Source organism: Dromaius novaehollandiae, chromosome 9 (assembly GCF_036370855.1).
Source record: "Dromaius novaehollandiae isolate bDroNov1 chromosome 9, bDroNov1.hap1, whole genome shotgun sequence".
NCBI lineage: Eukaryota > Metazoa > Chordata > Aves > Casuariiformes > Dromaiidae > Dromaius > Dromaius novaehollandiae.
In genome coordinates this window covers 32,118,573-32,141,906 of record NC_088106.1, presented here as the reverse complement: position 1 = coordinate 32,141,906, position 23,334 = coordinate 32,118,573, and the positions used below count along the sequence as shown (strand labels likewise).

The 23,334-nt window shown below is 41.3% G+C and overlaps 1 protein-coding gene across 3 annotated transcripts; it reads left to right on the top strand.

Moving 5' to 3' along the window:
• The first annotated feature begins 494 nt into the window (after nt 1-494).
• Nucleotides 495-21,811, top strand: SENP2 (SUMO specific peptidase 2). 3 transcript variants are annotated; one of them, XM_064517147.1, is made up of 17 exons: nt 497-667; nt 4,087-4,142; nt 5,838-5,971; nt 7,024-7,099; nt 7,659-7,737; nt 8,614-8,758; nt 9,594-9,697; nt 11,790-11,887; nt 13,066-13,123; nt 14,836-14,899; nt 15,588-15,737; nt 17,122-17,253; nt 17,664-17,867; nt 17,978-18,057; nt 19,637-19,721; nt 20,487-20,582; nt 21,105-21,811. In XM_064517147.1, the coding sequence occupies exons 1-17, from the start codon at nt 564-566 to the stop codon at nt 21,165-21,167; spliced, it is 1,728 nt and encodes a 575-aa protein (XP_064373217.1). In that variant the 5' UTR covers nt 497-563; the 3' UTR covers nt 21,168-21,811. The 3 variants fall into 3 exon arrangements, with proteins under 3 accessions (XP_064373218.1, XP_064373217.1, XP_064373219.1); XM_064517148.1 differs by lacking the exon at nt 15,588-15,737 and having other exon boundaries at nt 495-667; XM_064517149.1 differs by lacking the exon at nt 4,087-4,142 and having other exon boundaries at nt 514-667.
• The last annotated feature ends 1,523 nt before the right edge of the window (nt 21,812-23,334 follow it).

Below are 23,334 nucleotides of genomic sequence, written 5' to 3'. Positions count from 1 at the left end.
ACAACTGGGGAGGGCCCAGCAGCTCCAGACTGCCACCTCCCTCCTCCCGGGACCGGGGCTGTGAAACCGTTGGAGCACAGCAGGCCTCAGCGCAGAGCCCTCCTCTCTTTTCCACAAAGGGACCAGGGCATCAGGCCCAGGAGCACCCTGGCGCTTCCCAAGGCTGCACCAAAAAGCAGCAAAAGCCTGAAAACGCCGAATAAAGCTTCGCTCAGTGGCTCAGCTTATTATTATTATTATTATTATTATTATTATTATTATTATTATTATTATTTTATTATTATTATTATTATTATTATTTCTCCTCCCCCTCCTTGCGCAGAGGGGCCAGACCCGCCCTCCCCGCAGAGGCCATAACGCGCCTCACGGCGAGGAACGACGCCAGCGCGCATGCGCCGAGCGGAGCGCCCGCGCCCCGCCAGCCCCGCGCGCAGGCGCGCTGCCCCTCCCCTCCGCCGGCCTCCGTTCGTTGCGGGCGGGAGGTCGCGCGCCGCGGGCGCCAATGGGGGAGCAGCGGGCCTGTCGCGCGGGATGTGCGCACTTCCGCCGCGGCGGCCGGGCCTATGTACCAATGGCTGCTGGGGGCCCTGGGCGCCCTCCTCGCCGCCGCCGCCCGCCGCGCAGCGCCGCTCCCGGCCTCGCCGCCGCGCAAGAGGCCGCACCGCAGGTCAGCGAGCTGCCCCGCCCGCGCACCCCTCGCCGTGGGGCGGCCCCGCTGCCGCAGCTCCCTCTCGCAGGCTCGGCAGCCCGCCTCCCGCCTCGGTCGCCGCCGCCTCGTGCCCGCTCGCGGCCCTCGCAGCTCCCCTGCCCCTCACCGGCCGCCGGGGCCTGTCGCGCCCGCGGCCGCCTTGGCCTACGCGGCGGGGCCGGCCGGTGGCGGGGCCTGGCCGCCGGGAAGTAGGTGCCCGTCCGGAGCCTGGCGAGCCCCGGTTGCCCCTGCTCCGCAGTGAGGTGTCTCACCCGAGAGCGGAGGCTGAGTTAGGTGCTACATTAGGTTGTGAGCCTGGCTCCAGTTTTGTCACGTTTCTTGGGGTTTCTCCCGTTCCTACGGCTGCCTCTCTGGCTGTGCGTGGGCTTCTCTTGGCCCTTTGCCTGCTCAGTAACCCAGTTCCAGGGCAGTAGGGCTCGCGATGGGCATTTTTAGGGCGTTATCCACCATCCTTTCCCACCCTGGTCCTGGAGGGGGTGAGGCAGACCAGGCTGCAGCACTTGTTCTTGCCCCAGACCATTACCCTGTCTGCCGTTCTGTGGGTCATGACAGGTCACTCTATGCTTGCAGTTACAGTTGCTTCGTGTGTGATACACAGATTGGTTTGGATGCTGGATGTTTCCACTGAGTCCATTAGCAAACTTACTCCCTTGTTCACCTTCTGTCATTGTAGTGGGGGCATGAAGACAAGAAAAGGGGTAGAGATTTGGAGTGTGTGTATTTTGATGGATCAGAAGGGGGTAGAGGGGACAGTGTATGAGTATATAGGGATTCACTGGATGGGGGAAAGCCATGGCAGGGGATATAAATATGGGGATTGTAATATTGTTCGTATATGTATACAGAGTAGAAGAAAAGGAGGTGCTATCACAGGTGTTAACTCTTGATATTTCCAAGTGACCTGGAGCCTTTGCTGGCCCCCCTAGAGCTGCCAGTGGCTGATGGCTGAGCCATCTCTGTGTCTGGCAGCTCCCTCTCCCTGAAGGGAGAGCACATAGTGATTACATGCTATGGTTTGCCAAGCACAGTCGCTTTCTCTGTGAGGAGCTGTTGCTCCAGGAGGTTCTTGAGGCTATGCTTAATATCATGCATTTCAGAGTGAACGTGAAAAGTGAATGTGTTCTGAGCTTGAAAGAACCAGTTGCTGCGTAAATAGCTGTTCACAGCTACTGTGCAGTAAACAAAGGGCAAAATCTAAAACTGAAGAATTTGCCTTTGTAGACACTACAGAGTTTCATAGTTTGACCAGGAGACTCTGTTTGCTGACTGATCACTGGAAATGATGGTGCTAAGCAAGTGGGATGAAATGCAAATAAAACTGCATTAGGTGGCTTCAGAAGCTGTCCTGAAGCTGTTTTCCTGCTGAAAATAAGTTTTCAACCATTGCTAACTGAGAGATGCTGTAAAATGGCAAAGATACTGTCAGGTCACCTTTCTGAATCTCTTCAAGGAAACTTAAAGCAAAAATCTCAAATGGGGCAAGTGGTGTTTATTAAAATTCAAGTGGAACAGAAGAGTGTTTTCAGCTAGCATTGTAGCATGACAGATGAAGAAAAATCCTGAGCTAGGAAAACTCCCCTTCACTGTTAAAAACTAAAACAGATGAACTGTGAAAGTAACAAAACAGTGCAAGTGACAAAAATGTTGCTTTCTTTGCTACTTCTACCCCTTTGATGTTTTTCCATAGTAGAAAGAGGAAAAGCTAGAGGTGGTGAAACTGATGGGGAAGGTAGACACGCATTAGCTACTCTTGTAGAGCACCACCAAAGTGCAATAGTAAATTTTCTTTGATTAACCCATGAAAATTTGAATTTACTTACAGCTTTAAGTTATAAATCTTAACGAACTGTTCTCTACACTGTTGTGGGGCAGGGAAGGGGGTTTGAAAAGAACAGGGTCTGAGCTTACATGCATATATGTAGTGTTATTGCACTTTTCTAATACCTTATTTTTTTTTTTCCTGTGGCTGCTGAGGGGAAAAGTAAAATGATGGCCACAAATGGGTGCTGTCTCCTCTACAACAAGGAGAAGGACGGGAACATATCCTTGCATGGAGAGCAGTTTCAAATGACTCATGTTTTTTGGTCTATTTTTTTCAGCTTGTTTCAAATATTACTCGACATCAGTGTCCTTATTCCTGTCTCCCAGGCCCTTGGTAAAACCTGAACTGTAATGACAGAGCATAACCTCCTCCCAGGAGGTGTGTGCACCTTTGTGTTGGAAACAGAGGTCGCTAAACATAGATTCATTTTTTTCCTGGCTTCTCTCTTTTGCCTATCTGTTGCCTGGCCATGCATACTTTAAAAAAATCAAGGACTTCCTAATTTATTTCTGAATTACCAAGAAATAATTCATCTTGCCCTGTGATCAAACTAATTCTAAACACCCAAGTGTTCGATAAAGTAAAAAAGGATAAAACAATGCACTCAGATGTTTAGTGCTCTGCTAAAACTGGAGAAAGATGCACTTCTATTCAAGAACAGTTATTGCTACCACAGCCAGGTATTTAAACTGTACTTACCTCAGAATGTAGCATTGAGCAGGATGAATTATACTTAAGCTTTTCTACAAGACTAATGCTGGAAGGTTTTCACTGAAGACCAGCTCAGAATGAAACTTAGCCCTTGCTAAAAAAATTGGGCAGGAGGACACAAATGTATTTTACCCTCTTCAGTTTTACCTTCTGAAATATCAAACTTGCATTTAACACCAGCCCCCCAATATCTTCTGCCTGCCTTAATTAGCATATCAACAGCAAGTATTATCTGTGTTATAGGAAAGATGCAGTTAAGGATATCAGTTATGTTTGAAGAACTTTTTGTGCACCTGATGCAAAAGGAAGATAGTCTGTAAGTGATGGTACTATCCCTGTTTGGGAGCATAACAGTTTAAAAGGAACTATTTTGTGGTTAGACTCTTCTTTTTCTGCAGCTCACTTAATGTAGTGATATGACTTCAGATGGCTTGGGAATCTTTAGTACGCCCCTTTCCTAAGGTCAAACTTTACGTGTTAAGCTCAGCAGTATTTTTGTTTCTAGTAACAAAAATAAAACATTGGGTGATAATAAGGAGAAGTTAATGGAACACATGTGAGAAAGAGGCTGAAGGTGCTTTAGTGGGAGAAGTAGCTGCCTGTGAGTGGTCTGCTGCCTGAGAGGGGTGTGTGGTATATTGATGAGAGATGCTGCAGCAGTGGCAGTAACAGCAGTTGAAGAGACCTTCACATATTTCTGTCTGACATGATCCCAGAGGTGGTTGGAGGGGAAAACTTGGGACATGAAAGCTAAATTTGGAAGTTTGGGCCCTGTGAAGGGAACTCAGTCTCTTAGAAGCATATCTGTGGTTGCAAAACGCTGTTCTGCATGTTCTTTCCTCAGCATTCAGTCACCTCTGCAAGATCCTGACCAGACTCAAGCCAAAAAGCGAAAATCAGGTATTGCACATTACAGAAGTAATTAATATGTCTTTTTCTTAGGTTTCATGCATCTTGGAAAACTCTGGCTTTTATACTTAATCATTATTATTGAAATTGGCTTTCCAAGCCATTCCTTTCTCCTTGTGATCATCTCTGCAGCAGGGGCCTGAGGATGCATCATGGGGCCTAGCCCTATATATGATGTTATCTGTGTTGAGTGAGTATGGCAGGGTACAATACTTCCACAGCCATTAGGAGATATGCCAGATCAGTAGAGTGGCATGGACTATGTTTGATGGTTTCTGGCTATGAGTGTGTACGTTTGAGCAGCAGAGAGCATTTTTAGATCGAAGTTGTGTGCTCCCTGCTATCTGTATTCATGATGATATACCTCTGTCAGTTCAAAATACCTGTCTCTTTTGTATTTTGAAAAATCATTTTGAATCTTGGATATTAAGGAAAGTTATTTTAAACTATGGCAGGCAGAGAAAAGTGGTGTTTCTGATTGTAGCCAGCTAATGAGTTAGAAAAAATTCTGTAATGAAAACAGAAGACACTAGTCTGAGTTCAGTCTGAATCTGAAAAGTTTGGCATGTGAATTTGGAGAAGGTAAAGGAGAGCTGGCTAAAGGATGGAGATGCAGCAGAGGTTCGGCATAGGAGAAAACAGCAGTGGCAGAGTGATGGAGTGGTATTGCTGCTCTCCTCAGTGGGACTTTGTGATACCCCCTTTGCAAAGTGATTACAGTGTTCAGGGGTAAAATTATGCAGCTGCCTGCAGCCATGTCAGTACCTTTAGACAGCAAACGCATTGATCATGATTTGAGACAGAATATTCCCCTTGACAGTATTTACTGAAAAAGAGGGAGAAAGTGATACTCTTTAGGCTTTGGGATTTTTACTAGCATGAGTTCCAAGAGGAGAGTTTCTCAGTTACTGCTTGTCAAAGGATGCTGCCTGTCATTTGATGCTAGGGACTGCTGAACTGTAAATGGACTTTTCAGACTTAAGAGTGTAAAACAATTGAAAATGTCAAATTGATGTTTTGCTCCTCCTTTTAGCAGCACGACCAACCCTCAGTAGGAACAATTTGCAAGTCTTAGTAAGTAGGCCGAATCTGCTTCTAGGAACCTGGTACTATCTATGCCCTCGTCTGCTTAAATGTCATTCTCTTATCTTCAAACAAATACTGTTGTGTAATATCATTTACTCTCTCACACAGTTCTTTATTAGACAATCTTTGCTTGTTAATGTTTGGAAATACTGTCTGAGGGGTTGCATGTTTCTGCTTTTTGAATACTGAAAAGGCAAGGCTTGGGTAGCTTTGGTTTCTAGACCTTGGTGAACAGCTTCTCTCAATTAGTCAAGAGCAACATGTAGTAAACTGTAGGAGTACATGCATGTATGGAGGGGGTGAGGAATAGAAATTGTACCACGTACTGCTTTTCTAGAAACACTGAATGTTCCCAAAAGCAGGGTGTCCTTCCAAATCTGGCTGCAGGCTCCTGGGTTAGTCTTTGAGCCCTGGTTCTGAAGACCTGCTAGGTGAGCTGACTAATCCAAAACTCACTACCGACTGCTGTTGGCAGTAAGGTGTGTAACTTAAAATGAGTTATAGTGCTCTAGGTAGGATTAAGGAGCTGGTTTTCTATTTATATCAAAGCCATAATCCCCTTTTTAATCATGTTCTTGTATGACCTTTCTTGTTTTCTAGGTTACGCCATCTGTAAGCCTAAAGAGAGAGTTGAAGAAGTTTCTGCTGTGGTGAACTTTCCAGCCGAGGCAGCAAATAAACACTGGAAGGCTTTGGTCAGCAATGTGGCTCCAAGCGCAGAGTCTGCAGAAGAGGTTAGCAAGGATTTTGAAAATAGGTAGTTATGATATTGAGTGAATGTGTGCAAGATGAGCTGCTTTCTCTAGTGCATCTTGAAGCTGGGCCTGCTCTAAGGCTGCACAGCACTAGGTTCTTCTTTTCCATTTATAACAGGCAGCTCTCGTGTGCTGGGTTTGCCTCATTCAAATCTGAATACTCTACTCTAGCACTTATAGCTCAGGAGCTAAATGTTTACTGTCTCCCAGATGCTTTACAGTAGTTCAAGTTTATAGCCTTCGTGTGTTTGCAGATTATTGCTCTTTTTTTTTTCTTTCTTTCCTCCTCTCCCAAGCTTGTAGATAAGGAATCAAAATATATTACCTCACGAGAAAAACTGCATACTTTCCTCTGGAAAACCTCTTTCTGATAGGTGCATTATCTACCAGTTCATGAGTAGATTCCTGTAGGACTTTGATTCTGTGAAAGTAATTCTTGAACTGCTTGATTTTATAGTTTGGTTTCAAAGGTGTATCGTTATTTTTTTTTTTATTGCCCCACTAGGATTAGAGGAATAAGAAACTGTCATGTTCTAATGATTGGCTTTTGAGTGAATCTCTAACTCTTTTATTTGTACAAAATTTATTTTTCAAGGGCTCATCTATCATACTCCAGAATGTTTAGGAGCTGACAGTGATAAAACTTGGTGATAGGCTCACACTGTGTGAATGTACTTGAGATTTCTTCAGTTTTTCTCTGAAGAATGACATGCAGTTTTGACGCACTAAACTTTCATGATCCAGAAGTTTTCAGTTAGAATAAAATATTGCATAGAATTGGATATATAATGGTCTTAAGTGAAAATCCCTTCTGTAATCTGTGTACAAAATCACTGCATCACTGTATTAAAAACTTGAAGTGTACTTGTCAGAGGACCTGTAGAGATGTGCGTTATGCTGTGGTCTGAATCAGTAAATTATAGTCTCTGAGTCATAACAGAGTTGACTTTAAATTTCAGGAGGATTATGTGTTTGCTTGGATTTGTGTTCAGGTTATACTCACACAATTACTTTTTTTCTTTTTACTCAAGACTCAGTCCACTGCTTCTGACGATTTGTCTAATAGACCAGCAGGTTGTGCACAAGATATAGAAATGCTACAAGTTGGTAAGACTGACATCAGTTATTTACTTGTTCCTTTTTTACCCTACCTCATGTATTGTGTGACACCACCCTGAGGTTTATGTACTGATTTTGCAGTACTAACATTGGTAGATGCAATAGCAGGTAAAATGTAGGAGTACTTTAGTATGAAGTCTGTTTTCTTTCCTGCCTCCTTGCATTGCTTCTTATTTTTGGGCCAGACATTTGTCTTGTCATCTTAGTATTAAGTGCAAGAGCTGTGTTGGATGCAGTCCTGCAGTTCTGACATGTCTGCTGCTGGCTTGCCTGAAGTAAATTGTTCTACGCATTAATTTTTAGACAGTAGATTCTGATAATCCTTTTTTATTTCAAGTTTAGGCTGACAGTAGTTTGTGTGCACAAATTTCTCCAGCTGCCAGCATAGAAACCTGAAATTACTGTAAACATAGTAACCTAGTGCAAATAGTATTATGATGTAACAGAGAATGAAAAGAATTCATTTTTGGTGAAGCTCTTCATTGTAAACTCATAAAACTTTAGTTTCCTTTTGTATTTACTGGTGGCTTGTGCTCTTCTTTCATAGATAAAATGCCTTGTGGAACCAGTGCTCACTTGAATAAAGAAGCATTGTCCCTTTCTCATAAGACAATCCCTTGCTTGAGGTAAAAATCCTTTGGTTTTCTTTGACTTATTCTCTGAAAGGTTTGTTGTCTTTCACTTTTGTTCTTGAACTTTCTGTGTGTTGCCTGACATTTGTATCTGTCCACCTACCTTTTTCCAAGGTATTCTGGAACTTCTTCAAGCTGCAATACTACAGAGAGGTCTCCAGCTACTTTATTTCCAACAAAGTTTAAACTTTTTATTTAAATACAGATTAATGGTCTGTGGTAGGTGTAAATGTGGAACTTGAAGAGGTTGAGACCAGGGAAGCTTGTCAGAAGCTCCTAACTAGTATGACAGGAAAAAATAAGTTGCTGCTAAGTGCGTGATGTTGAGCGTAAAATAGTTTGTGATTTAATAACAGGGGTGATCTTGACTTTGCATTTGTTTCTACTTACTGTTTGGGTGATGCTGAAGGGTTGCTTGTACACTTACCTCAGAGTTTGAAATAGTTGGAAGAGAGAAGGAATGGGTCAGGATGTGATTTCTGTTTGCCTCCCAGTCTCAAAATTAGATTTGTTGTCTCGTGTGTGTCCCAGCTTGGAGTTGTCATGATGAGAAAAGCAGCAGCTATGCTTCAGTTTGCTGGCTTTTAGAACACCTGAATTTCTAATGACATAAATAACACACCTGCATGGATCTTTGATCTTCTGTAATGACTCAGGGCATGGACTGCTGTGGAAATGACCCTGAGAGTAGCAGTCTGCTTGGAGAAGTTTTCCTTGCAGAACTACTCATGCTTTCCCACTGGGTATTACATCTCATGTCTGTCTCCATCACAATCGGTGTGCGTGCTTTACAAAATGGTTGTTGGTGCAACTTCAATCAAGAGGTGCTTACTCAAATGCTGTTATTTCTTTTGCCGTTGGTATTTTTAGCACGAGCAGGAATGGCAAACACCAGATCAAACCAACTCTAGAAGACGCCTTAACACTGAGGCCACCCATTAGGGAGCGCACTATGCTAGAATCCACAACTTTGGAATCTGGCAAAATGGGGAGACCTTTTTGTACTGCTGAAGAGGTAAGCTTGATGAGAAAGGTGTCTTTTGAAATCAAGTAACTTAGTAGTTGCAACAAAACTGTATCTTCACTGAAGTGAATTTTGTAACTTTCAGTGCAATGGATATAGCTAATGAAGTTGAAAGGACACTTCTGAAAGTCAGTGTATAATGTATTATTTGCCTTTGTGTGCATCAGATCTTGAAATAGAGCAGTCCTTGGTTGCCAAAAGACTGAATTTTAAACCACTCTCATGGAAGTGATGTGCTGGGGGAGGAACCCTAGCCAGTTTCACTTGTAAGTGAAACGCTACTGCCTCGTCACTGAGCATATTTTTGTTGCAGGCTTGACTTGAATTCTTGTTTCAGTATTTTGTCCTTAACCTAACTCAAGTGCTGTCTTTAAGCACCAACCTTAAAAGAATGGTGCAGATAAAAATGGCACAATTGCTCATAGCACTTAGCTGAAGGACTGAGAAGCCCTTCTCTGTCCTTTCCTCCCAGTATCTGAAGCAACTGTTGGAAAATATTTGATAAACGTAGCTTATATTGAAAAAGTATTGGAGAAGCTGTGGCATGTGGTTAAAATATCATCTTGTGGACACACAGCAATATGATAGTTGTGCATATTGAGAGGAGTGCATGCTAACCAGAATTATTATGCAAGAAGTGCAGACCACACCTAAAGAGGAATGAGGGTGTGAGAATTCCTCCTAAAATAAAGCTGAAGACTTTGCCCAGATTCCAGGAACACCTGTGCAGTCTGCACCCAATGTATATTACAAGTATTGTGTTGCTTCATATGCAGTGGTTATAATGTGTGGGTTTTTTTGTTTGTTCTTTTTCCCCTTCTGCTAGGATGTCCAGAGAGGTGAAAAGGAGAAATACAAACAACTCTTGAAACTAGTGAAGGAAAAGTATCCTAGAAGCTGCCCTATTCCTCAGTCTACCAACTTCTGCAAGTAATTACAGAAAAAAGAACACTAACTTTTTAGTAGCAACTTTGTAGCTGTTGTACATGGGAAAGGGGAGGGAATTGTTTTTTGCAATCTCAGGATTCCGGATAGTGTCCCGGGCTGGACAGGTACTGGGGCAAACTATATTGTAATGTGCCACAGTGTTGCTTAAGGTTAGAAGTATTTTGTGGTCTTTCAAACAAAACAACACCCCCCCACCCCCAGCCCAAGCTGAAGCATGAGTATTCTAAGAAGGTATATTCTAAAGGTGAAGATTTGTTAGTTGGTATGAGTGTATTTCTGGTTCTGATACTCCTTTGTTGTATCTGCATTAAGAAAGATAGTATCTAGTTTTGGTAAGTGTTCCTAGTAGTGTAACTTCTAATATAAAAATCCCCAGCATTGATTGTAGCACCATTGAAGAGAACTTATCTTCCTCTCCTTCGGAATTGTTGCATTTTTCCTTGGTCAGGAGTCCTATTTTATTTGAGGGTGTGAAGCTTAACTTAAACCCAGGAAATGCCAGATTTCTGCCCCTGCCTCCCTGCTACCCTGCAAGTCCTTTTCGTGCACTTTAGCAGGGAGGTCTCTTTTTGCAGTACACAAAATTGACAAAATGCCATCACAGTCCTGCATGTAGAATTCCAGAGCTTAAAGCAACCAGAAAACGGATCTTGTGGGTACTTCTGATTCTTATATACCAGTCATAACATAAGTATATTGGTATCTTTATGGCTGTGTCAGCATCAGGAGGCTAAATTAACTATGCCAGTAAAGAAGAAAAAAAGGGGGAGGGAGAAACCCCTATCTTGGTGGAATAGTTATACTTCAAAAGTGTGCAGAAGGAGGGCTAGTTGGTGTAAAATGCTGATGCTGAGATAGTGCTAATATTCCAGCGTGCCTTTCTACATAGTAAGATAGTAGAAAATGCCATCCTTTCTTGCAATTCCTGTTACATGCTCCAAGACATGGATTGTTCTCATAAGCTTAGAAAAAACCCAGCTCTCCATTTGGTGGTTCACAGCTGGAGATCATGTAAACACATGACTTCAGATCAAAACAGCGTAGCACATTTAAACATTCTGGTGTATGAAAATGATGTGGGAGACAGTGTTTCAAATCATTCTTGGTGCACCTGCATTAGCATTTTAGGGTGAACCAAGACTGTGTTTCTGGAATCTGATATCTCAGTCGTCGATTTCTGTGCTTTGGTTCATATCACAGAGCATTCTTGGAGCATGTGATGTAGATTTCTTTCAGATGAAGCTAAACCAGAAGGTGTTGTCATTGAGTGCATCTAATGCACTCCAACTGTGAGTGGGCATTTAGTCCCTGCAGTCCTAGTAGAGCTAGGCTGGAGTAAAACGTCCCTGAAATGTGTATACTGTGAACATTGTGTTCTCAGCATCTACTGTTTCCCTTACAGATCCATTCCTTTTGAGCCATACTGCTTGCTAAAGTAGATGTAGCCATAGCAGATAGTTTCTGTCACTGTCAGTTGCAGTTAAAAGGTTCCAGGAGAGGCCATTGAATGGGATCAGAAGACCTGTGTAATCTTCATACAAATAGACTGAAGAGAAGTATTTAAGACTTCATCAAAGACTGCTGTAATGAATGCTGTCTTGTCCCATAAAATAAAATGGCCTCTTCAGGGCAATCTAGATGTTTGTAGGATGTGTATAGTATACTTTCTTAAAAAAAAAAAAAATGCTGGTGGAGAATTAAAGGAAGCAAATTTCATGACTTATTAGTCTCTTTTAAAAATCTGAAAAGACAGAAAATTTGACTCCTATATCTTCAGTGTGTGTGATTAGAAAGTAATCAGGCTTTTGACTGTAAACCACCTAACTGTTAATAGAATGCCTTTTGCATTTTTTGATGAAATCAGTGTGGGAGATGCACGTTTCTATTAACAGACTGAACAACCTAATTTTATTTTACAAGCTTCTATTTCTTTAGTTTATAGTCTCCAACTCTGTAGTGTAGACAATTGTGTAGAAATAAAATGTATTTTTTTAGTGTATTGGTATGCACTGAAAACAAATACCACATGTATAGACATTCTTATTTTTCTTTTGTGTGTCTTGCTGCATCAAAGTGCTCAAGCCTACTCCAAGGAACCAGTGATGACTGCAAGTCGTCTGGAAGAACAAAGACGTGGAGAAGACGTCTACCAATGTATGACACTAAAAAACAGTGAGTATTACTGTGATTCATCTCTGTTCCATTTCATTGGTAGACTTAAACAGGGCATTTCCTTAAGTCTTGACGCTATAGTCTATACTGAAAAGATTTGTTGGTACTACTGTATTTTCAAGCTGTGTCCCTTTATAAGGAACTCTAAATGGGTTAGAGCATTTATGCTGGTATAGCTTACGTCACTTCTTTAAATTAAACAAGCTCTTTCTGAAAGGAAAGAGGGAAAAAAAAAGAAAAGAAAAAATATATAGTTACTAGCTGAAGTGGCTTTGTAAGGCTTTTGTTGGAGTGAAAAGATTTGTTAAAATTGCACCCAAGAGCCGTTACTGTGTTAATGATGGTGTAGACATAACCCTACACTCACACAGTAGTAGAGTATGATAAATTAATTGTGCACCCTTAGATGCCTTTTATTTAACTTAGAGATGGGAATATATGTTACTCTTTAATCCCTTTTTAATGCTGTACTTGACTGTCTTCATGATAGCAGCTTCAAAACCAAACAAGCTAATTGCATCTTTTCTGGATGGGCACAATACCATTGTTTATATCAAGTTAGTTTATCAGCAAACTAGTCTAATCAGCCCACTCTGCAGGAGACAACTAAGGGTCACCTTAAGTAGTTATATATCTTCAGCATGCTAAGGAAGATGTATAAAAGAAACTATTTTCTTTTGTACCCAGCATTGTGTTATAATGTCGTGGGTTCATGTATATACATTTAATACTGTCCCAATCATTTTTTTTCCTATTTGTTACTTAAAAAATAGTAGTCGTCAGTTCTCTTTATGTGTCTGTGACTTTATTACGCAATAGCATGGGTTTTGAAATTATTTCTGAATTGGTACAAAAATTTGGGGAAAGCTTGTTTTGTGGTGCAAGGTGACAATCTAAGCTTCAGAGCTGGGAGCTGTTTGCAGTTATTGTAAAATCACTAATTTGGTGAAGTATGCAATCTAGGCTTTAAAATTTAGTACATTTCCTGCTTCAGTTCTCATAAACTTGCACATGATATTCAAGAGGTATATTTGCCAGAGTTCAAACTTTCTAACCATCCAGTCACTATTAGAAGTATTTTGTTTTATCACCCATAAACTGAGAATCATGTGTATCTCCTTGCAATTGAAAGTAGCCTTCTTGTTTCTCTATTAATACTTTCCCATCTTTCTGTGCAGATATGAAATGTGCTGATGCTTGTGGCCCACAGTGGTCACAGAAAAGTGATATGATCAGGTACAAAGTCTCTTTTAATCATAATTCTTGCTTCTTTTGGCTGTGTGTATGTGTGTGTGCATCTTTCAGCCTGTAGTAGTGTCCAGAAGGAGAAAAATTGTATTTGCCATCTCAGTGTTGTGGAACAGGAGTAGCTAGCTTGTGAGTCTGGAACTGCTCACAAGCCAATTGCAACTCAAGTGCAGCTCCCGTGCTAAGCCTGTCTGTTTAACCAACAGGGCCTGTGCTGGTGTGGAGTTTGCTGAGTATGCCATGGAAGGAGAGTCAGCAGATGATGAAAGTGATGGCATTGCCAAGCTGTCCTTGTATTTACAGGAAACGTAGCCATTTTCATCACCTCCGGGTGTCTTTCTGCCTAACCGTTAACAAGTTGACTTTTCACTTCTTTCACTTCGAAGCTATTATCCTAAGCATAAGGATGAGGAACCTTGTAAAGCCTAGTGGTATTGAGGCAGTTTCTGTAACTGGCAGGATGCTTTGAGTTTGAATGTGAGACTGAAAGGGAAGTGTGCAGTTGGGTTGTCTGTCTGAGAGAGACTTTGAGTGAACTCCTTTGCATTAGCCATCTGAGCAGGAGACAGTATGAGTTCAGATGGCTTTGTGTTGTTGAAGGAAAACTGGTTTTGGCTGCAGTAAGTACAGTCACTGGGAGAGATTTTCTATGGCAGTCTGATGCACGCATCTTTTTGCAGTGACCATTCCTTAAAAAAGAGGAGAAAGTGGAGGTGGGAACAGAGAAATTTAGTTATGGCAATCCTGCCTTTTTTAGCTGATTCTGGCTCTATTCTCCTCCCTGCTTTAAAAGCTATCACTGTGTTCAGCAGTGCAGCACTGTTCCTGTGCTTAAACTGTCACAAGTTCCTCTAAACTCAAGGGAGAGAAGGAAACAAAATAACTGAGAATATGATGGGTTCAAGTAAAAGGAACATTTTCTTGCCTTTTTTGCAGATTTAGCTACTAACTGAAGTCATTCGACAAGGCTTGTGATATCTACTCTTACCATGCTGGATTGAATGCCTTTAAAGCACAATGAGTGTGGGATGCCATGAGATTCTGTTGTAGGTCTTCCCCCGGAAAGGGGGAAATCTTCGATGACAATGCAAATGCTCCTTTTTGGAGGAAAAGGGACCTATAAATGGACAACTTTAATGTCTGTGTATTTGCTTGCTCTTCAAAGTCTGCGTTGTTTAAATGATAATCCTTTCCAAATGGGGATAGTCACTCTCTTGAATAGCCTATAAAAGGCAAGTAAACATCTTTTAGCAGTCCATTTTTAACTGAATGTGCTGGTCTTAGTTTCAGTAAGCTAACTATATTTGGATGCAAGTACAGTTGCAAATACTTATGTTATACCTTGCAGTATAACGCCTAGCTCGCATTATTTCTCACCAGTATAACACAAAGCACATTATAGAGGTGGTGTTGGTTGCTTCTGTGTTTTCCAAATAACGAAACTGATAGAGAAACAAAAGGAATCTTGCATATATTGATGGAAGAAAGTTGGAAAGGCTCCCAGCTCTTCCTTCTATCCTACTTTTGCTGCTCCAAAAGACTGGTGCTGGAAGTTGAGATAATGTCTTCTCTTGTTCATGTGTGCCACTGAGGTTCTAGTCAGCTTCAGCTCTGCAAAAACCATTTCTTAACCAGAAGATGGGTTCTGCAGAATTAAATGTGATAACACTGGAAACAGCTCCTTTCTTTCCTTCTCTCAGGTACTACACACCAGCAGAAAATTCTCATGAACAGGGAAGACCAGTGAAACAGGCCAGTGCAGGGGTAAGCTTGTCTTATTTAATAGTTAATTATTTTTAAAATATGACTGAGTATTTTTGATCATGCATTTCTGCACTCTATCCTTACAGATATATATGTACTTATCCCAGTGTTTTTTCGCAGGGAAGGGTGGAGGATTATTTGGTGAATGGTGCTTTCACAAAAAATTAATGGCAGCAGGAAACTTATTTCTGAACTATTATGAGCACACTGCACTATACTGTTTTTGTTCTTTTCCTCTTTTCTGCTGGGTAAAACTTCAAAGGCCGCAGTGCACAAGCTTAGTTGACCTACAATACTAGTCTGCAGCATCTTTAGTCTCCTCTTATTTTGTGAGATAGGAGGTACATCTCTGACTTTCATCTCTGATCAGTTTTGAAATCAGAAATAAAAGTTTATCCATGAAAATAAGAAATATTAATCTCAACCTCAGCTTGATACCTACATAGAGAGGCTTTCTGAGCTTCTTAATGCTAGTTCAAATCAAACCAACCTTCTGGCTATCTTGCCTCAATTAAATTTTGGATGTAGTTTCAATGCAGCTATCAATAAAACTAACTTTGGAGTTTGCTGTTTGGATGCATGTAAAAAATATCCTTCCATTTTTATACATGAGCAAGACTTTCTGCATTATTCCCAAGCCAAACAAATCTGTATTTGTTTGCTAGCTTGATGTCCTTTTGTCTAACAGAGACAGCGTGGGGCTGAAATCTCAGAAGAGGTGTCATTTAGATTACATCTGGCTCCTGTTTTGTCCAGAAAGTCATCTGCTCTTGATGTGGAAGAGAAGAAATTTCCAAGCTCAGAAAAAAGAGTAGAAGGTCTTTCTCCGCTCACAGAGGTACCATAGCTCTTAGTCTGTTTGAAGCAAAAAGCTTTGGAACAGCCATGAGTGACTCCACTTGTTACCGATGGTTCTTAAGGCTTTTTGAAGTCTTAGGGACTTGCATTTAACCTGTTACCAAGTGTCTGTAGCCATAACTTCAAATGCCAGGGTCAGCCATAAAGCTGGTTTTAAGCGCTTAGTATGGTCCACAACTCCTTAAGTCATGTTAACATAAGGGTTTGTGGGACTTCTGTGACCAGGCCAGCAACAGGTCCAGGTTTAAAAACAGTCTACCAAGCACAATGTTTAACACACATTTGCTTGCTGACTGGTCCATCCTGTTTTAATGGCTTTCCCTATAACCTGTCCTGCCATTGAAATAAGACCTGAAGAGTAAGCTTTTGCTGATCCACTGTTGCATTACTTATGGGGAACCTGAGCATCTTGCATGTGTCCTCAGGATCTCAGTCACACGTGCACTGGCCATGGTTGCACTGCGTATAACAGGGGTCATAGGAGTTAACTCACTAACTATATTCAACAGGGCTTGGAAGTTCTAGTTCCCTTCCTCATATGAACTTAGGCGTCTTTTATTCTTTGGAGTTACAGTCCTGCTGATCTAATTGAGCTCTTCCTGTTTGGCCCATTGACAACTGACATGCAAGGGACTAACAAATCAAAATTTTACCAAAGTCTGCAGAGTAATGCTTCAATACAAGGGGAAAAAAAGGTTTTTTTCTCATTTTGCTATCTCAGATTCAATCAAGGAGATGCTATTGCAGATCAGAGTATTTTATACTAACAGGCCCAGTGATTTATTTGCATTCGCTAAGCAAACTTAGGTGTAGGCATCCAAATTGCAACCGGTCAGATGCACAACACAGACTTCTGATTGCATGACTCTGTTGTAGTTACCTTAGTCTCCCTTTTTGCTGTCGTGTCCTTTCCCTTTGAAACTCACCACCTTGAGGCCCCTGTCTTACCTGCTTTGGTGTGGAGAATGCCTATTGCGGTTGGTTTAAACATCGGTGTTGTGAGGGCTCCAGCTTTATGTGGAAAAAGAGGTGTTTGCCATATTTCTGTTCGTTCTTCAGCTGCTTTATTGTGTCTGCTAGTCTGCATGTTTTATATCAGCTTCCTTTGTGAAAACAAATTGAAACAACCTCAACTTCAAAGTTAGGACTCTGAAACAGCTGCCAGTCATAACTTAGCGAAAAGCTGACAAAGCCACTAGTCCTCTACTCTGAAACACTATTGCTGTTTCCAAGTTCCAGGGTTACTCTGTCACCTGAGCCTAAATTGACGGGCTTTAACAGGCATTGTTTCAGTTGAATGCTGTCTACAGGTTAGCGTGCTCAGAACCCTTTTGAGCCATTTCTTGTTCGTTTATTTGTTTCAGACCATGGAGAGAGAGGTAACTGCTGCATTTAATGAAGGTGAGCCCGATGAGATCATGAGCAGTGCCTTCAAACTAAAGGTCACCCGTGAGGACATCCACACACTAAGGAACCTTCACTGGCTAAACGATGAGGTAAAACGTTGCAGCACAGAGGTCTTCTAATTCAGTATACATTTTAAAATACACCTTGAGTGTCTGTAAGTTTTCTTTCCATTGTGCAGATCCCAGAAGGTATCTGTAGGGTTCTGATTTTTAAGCCTTTAAGAATCGCATATTACTGGAAGCACCTTTATTTCTTCTATTGCATAGCTTTCAGAATTTAATCAAATTTGTGTCTAGGTTGGTTGGAGTGGGTGACAGGTGTTTATATTAAACTGCAAAAGTAACCAAGTGCAATATTCTCAGAACAGAAGCTGAAAGCTGAGACTGGAAATGTCTCAGACAGCTGCATACTTAATTGTGGCCAGCAGTTAAGTGTTGTACTTTTCATTTGGTGAGCCAGTGTCCTATTTTTCATGTAAAGTTTGTTCATTATTACACAGATCATTAATTTCTACATGAATCTTCTGGTGGAAAGAAATAAGAAAGAAGGATATCCAGCACTTTATGCTTTTAGTACTTTCTTCTATCCCAAGCTAATTTCTGGGGGCTACAAAGCGGTAAGAAGATGGACCAGAGGTGTGGATCTTTTCAAGCAGGACCTCATCTTAGTGCCCATTCACTTAAGAGTGCACTGGGCACTAGTGGTGAGTCAAACTGGCTTTTCTTTAGAATTGGATGAGGAGAAAAGACAAACAAGAAATGTCACGTAGCACAAGTTTGTGCTGTGTCTAACTTAATCATGTTCTAATAACAGGTTATAGATGTCAGAAGGAAGAGCATCAAATACTTTGACTCAGTGGGACAAAAGGGTGACAAGATTTGTGAAACTTTGTTGTAAGTAACTGGTCACTGCTTTGGTTTTGAACCATGAGAAGTTTTTTGTTTGTTTTCTTAGATTTCTCCCTTGAACACATGACTAGATGTTTTTCCTTTTCTCATAGATACCAAACAGAAATCTTCCTGATTCACTTGCTCCAAGTTGTACATAGATTGTAACATCAGTTACTTATCTAGTCTTGTGTTGTCCCTTCCATCCAGGCTCTCAGATGCCTGGATTCTGCCAACTTCACGATATATTAACAGCCAAAGCTTCACTGCCAAAAGTATAATAGGCCTGTGGCACACAAACTAACCTTGTTAGCAGTCAGTAAAGCTGGGCTGTTGAGTAGGGGGAAGAATTTCAGGGAAATGTTTCAAAATACAGCCTGACTGGAAGAGGAGATGTGATGTATGTGATGTCTATGGAAGGCATTGCATTTTTCCAAGAGTTTTTCAACTCTTCCATGCACCCCACTCTTTAAGACCTTTCAAATTACTGTAGCTCAGTAATGTTAGCATCCTATGGCATGTCCACTGCTTTTTATGATGAGCTATGCAACTCTTTATTGCTTAGCTCTTTCTTCCTCTTCTTTCCTTGAGACAATTTTTTTTCCACTCCTCTAATGTTCATCCTTTTTACTATAGTGAGCTTGTAGCATGCTTCTCCTCAATTCTTCTATGCCTCCACTCTTCTGTTTCGATGTTTTAAACAAAACCTCCCTCTGGCTTACTCCGGCAGACTATCCTCGTGCTGTTACTGTGTGTCATTCAGACTTCTGAGGTTCCGATTCAAGATAGATGTCTTGTAGGAAACACTTCCAGATATGTTGGCTAACATAACATAAATCCCAAACATTATGGACACAGTTTTTTGTATGCATAGGTTTGTACGTACAGATTTTTTTTACCATTATAACTGTGTGTAAGCCAGCATCCCTAGTTGTCTCTGCCACTGATGCAGAAGTAGTAAAAACCTTAGTCCAGCAGCTTTATAGACCAAGCACATAAGAGTAGCCCCATTGGGTCAAACCAAATGTTGTTTTAGCCCAGTACTATCTTGGACAGCAGTTAACAGCAAATGCCTGGAAAAGTATTTTAAGAACAGGGCTATATAACTTTTTTTTCTCAGACTATTCTTCCAGCAACCTGTGGCTCGGGAACTTCCTCAGCCAGAGGTGCTAGCCTAATAGCTTCTGTATTTATTCTTCCAGAAGTGCACCTAGTATGTGGGAGGAAGGCACACCATGAAAGTACGGAAGGGCACACTGGAAGGGCTTGGTTTTTCTGTTCCCTTTCTGATAACATTTTATTTGCTTTGTTTGATCTCTGCTGAGCAAGAAGCTTATGCTTTTATGGAAGTCTCTGTTGGAATCACTGGATCTCGTTCCTGACTGATAACTGTTAGCTCACAGCCTGTCACTGTGTATGTAAAGTTAAGATTTGGGTTTTTTCTCCAAATGCCTTACTTCAGCTGCAGTAACTATCCTGTGACATTTTACTCTCCAGCCATTCAGTATCCTTTGATCCTTCTGCAGCTCTCTTTTTGTTGGCCTAAATATGGAGATGAAGAGTGGTTTTGTTTTGTTTCAAACAGCCAATACCTGCAAGAAGAAAGCAAGGAAAAAAGAAATCTGGAGCTGTCTTTTTCAGAGTGGATTCTTCACAGCATGGAATCGCATGTATGTAAGCACTCTTTGGATTTGAAATGTGAACTGTAACTCCTCATCATGAAGGTGTTAACATATACTAATAACTCTAAGCCTTTAGAGAATGCCCAAAAGCCCCTCTTGTTCTTAATGTACCACCTCAGACTGCAAGTGGATGAGGAAACCATGCTGGAATGGAATCTTAATCAGTACCTCCCCTTGCTGGCTGCATACTCTTTTTTTATTTTTTGATTAGTCATAGATTAAAAAAAACCACAACGTCCTCTGCCACGTTGGGTGAATCTGGTTTTTGCCCCAGTTTCACAAATCACGTTTAAAAGTCTATTTAGTTTGTAAGCTCTTAAAATCAGTTTTGCATTTGGGCCTTTAATTCTTGTGTGGAGTGCAAATCCTGGCATGTGACAAGGCAAAGGGTTGATGTTTCTCAACAAATTTAATAATGAAAGGTAGTATCTAAAGATTCAATTTAAAAAACAAAGGCTTACTTGCACTGAGTACTGTGCAGACCTCAAGACACCTTGCAGGAATGAAGGCTGCTATCTGCTGTTGGCCTGCCAAGAACTTGGATTTTAACATCTGAGCAAAGGAAGTAAAGGGAAGTAATGTGTGGTTAATTGAGTGTGTTACTTGAGTGTGCCCTGGGAGTGATCAATGGATAATAAAAGTAGGTTCACAAATGTCTGATTAGTGTATTATCTGTATTGAGTACTGTATGCTGCTTCCAAATTGCCTTCCTTTTAAGATAGAGGAAAATTCTCCTTTTTTTATATTCATTAGGAAATTCCCCAACAACTTAATGGAAGTGACTGTGGAGTTTTTATGTGCAAATATGCAGATTATGTCTCCAGAGACAAACCGATCACTTTCACACAGGTGAGTGAAGTTCATAAAAAAACACTTTAGATTTCTCACACAAGTAAAAGAACTGGGGAAGTTAGTAGTAGCTGTTAACTGCGACGTCTCCGAAGCTCCATTTTTGGTACATAACACCAGGGCTGGAACAGGGTAGAGCTGTATTCTTTGTCTTTATTTCTACTATCCGTTTCCTAGCAGAGCCTGTGAAATTCCACTTGGGCAAGGTACTGCCGTTTGTGTATTTTGGAGAAATGTGTTCAACGCTTTGACCAGTTAAAACAGTAGTTGTTTTCAGACGTAGTGAGCTTTTATCAAAGGGCTTGTAAGCTGTTAGTGAAGTAAATCTGGTTTTGTTGGGTTGTTGTGTCTTGGAAACATTTAGAAGGGGGTTGGGGCAAACCAATGCTGCATCTGAAGTGGAAGGTGTCGACTATTCTTACAATGAACTTTGTCACATTAAGGAATTAACAGCTGGATGCTTATACATATTCCTGCCTCTTTCAACTGTGACTTCATATTTAATTTTTTTTTTCTTTTCAGAATAACATGCCTTACTTCCGCCGGAAGATGGTGTGGGAAATAATCCATCAGCAGCTGCTGTGAGACATGCACTATTAGAGTAACACTGTGATCACCATGTGGTGACTAACTCTCATTTTAATTATCTTTCTAATGCCTTATTTCAAAAGGCAGCAGGCACACAAATTTTCCTCTTTAGGCTATAAAGTAGTGGTTAATTTTTTTTTTTCCAATTTTTGGAGACGGTAACTCTCTTTGAAATTAGCTAATGCACCGTAAGTGCAAGACAAAGACTGCTGTGCCCTTGCCCAAGGAATGGTTAAGAACAGATGCTATGTGAACCTCTGCTCGTACCTTGCAGCACACATGGGCCGGATGACAGACAAATGGGACTTTTATTTGTGGTGGTAACGATTCTGTTACCAATACTAATCTCCGTAAGGACAACGTGCTTAGCTACTGTTTCCTCAAGGAGAGTTTTCTTGTTTCTGGAATATCCACAATCTACTTGATTCCTAAAACTGGATTTGTGATGACCATAAGAAGAAAGCATTTACAATCTTTGATTTGTAACAAATCCGTAGTGAAGCCCCTATAGTTGGGGTTTGTTTTATTTTTTTGTGCGTCTCCAAGGAAATATCTAATGTGAAAAGAGAAGTATTTATTTCTTTTCTTTATTAAAATAAATATGTAACTTATATAAAGAGCCTTACTGGAATGAAACTCTATGTAGTAAAGAAGTGGACTGATTTTTTTTTAATTGAAAAGTTTGACATAGCAAAGTGGTTTCTAGCTCACTTGTAATCTACAACGAAGACGACTAGCCAGGATGAATATCAGAGCACAAAAGCCTCTAAGCGTCTGTCACAAAATCCTAATGGGGCTATCAGGCTGTCATTCAGCAATGAGATGAGCAAGCGTACTACAGGTATTATCCAAGTACAGGTTTGAAGAGCAGATGTCTCTTTGGGATAACGCAGGCTTCTCAGTAAGATAAACTAGCCTGTGCACAGCTTGGTGAGCGTGGCCTGTCTGGTTCTGGAATCTATTTAAAACTAATATGGGTGTCTCCACACAGTATTTCAGAAAGCAGTGTACCTCTGTGGAAGTGGAATAAAAAGCACTATCAGGTGCTGGTACAGATGCATAGGATTTTGGACTCTCTCCTGCCAGATACAGTGGTGTTGCAGGAACATGTTACTACCTCCAGTTGCTTATTGCCCCTGTGCTGGAGGGACTGCCTCCATACATCTGCCAGATGAAGTGCTTGGGTGAATTCTTCCTGGTCTGTTCCAGTTAGTTTAAATATGGTGTTTCCACTTTCTTACTTTTTTTTTCCTTTAGGTTAGACTCCAGAATTGGAGTAGTGTTATAGGTCTTTCAGATCCCTGTGTACCATTGCAGAGGAAATACTGTCCCATGGTTTGTGAGCAGCTTATTCTAATTCTTGTATAAATAGACACAACAGACTGTTTCTGTGCTCTCCCATTTCTGTAATGCAGGACGGAATAGTCACTGTAATGTAAGGTAATACCTGACTGGTGACAAGGTGGTTCTCCTCCTCAGCTCTGGCAGAAGGATGCTGATTTTGGGACATAACCCCTCTGTCATGTGTTCAGAGTTCCAGCCCTGGCCCTGTCTTACCTCCTCCAACATAGACTTGGCTGTGTCTCAATCCATCAAGGACCTACTACTATCCACAAGTCATTGTGGGAACATTCAGCTTTTATGATGCTGCTCCTTGCCTGAGGAACTGTTTCACATCTTCTGGAAAAGCTGGTAAATTGGTTTGTCTGCATTGTGGGCTGCCAGCTGGTTCAGTCTTTGCTTTCAAACTGATCAGCTTAATCCATCACAAAATCAGATTCTCCAAAGAGAACCCTCACAAAGGCAATCTGTCATGTTTTGTCCTTAGATGAGATTATTTCTTCATTTTCCCTGGATTCCCTAAGGACTTGGGGAAGGTTTCAGCTGTTTATTGACTTTAGGGCCCAGTAGTTGAATGCTGTAGTTTAGCCTTTCCTGTTTGCTTCAGTTCTTGCCTTGTGGTGGGGTATTGTAATTTCTGAGCTTGACCCTGCAGTTTTCTGATCTATGAAAGTAGAATTTTTCTTTTCAAAACAAAACCAACCAACTCAACAGCCCTGCTGTGCTAGTGGCATAAGTTTGTGAAACAAGAGAATGCTTTCCAAGTTGTCCTTGTACTTCCCCCTAAACACAGGATGCTCGGGCATTGGGTGAAAGGAGCAGA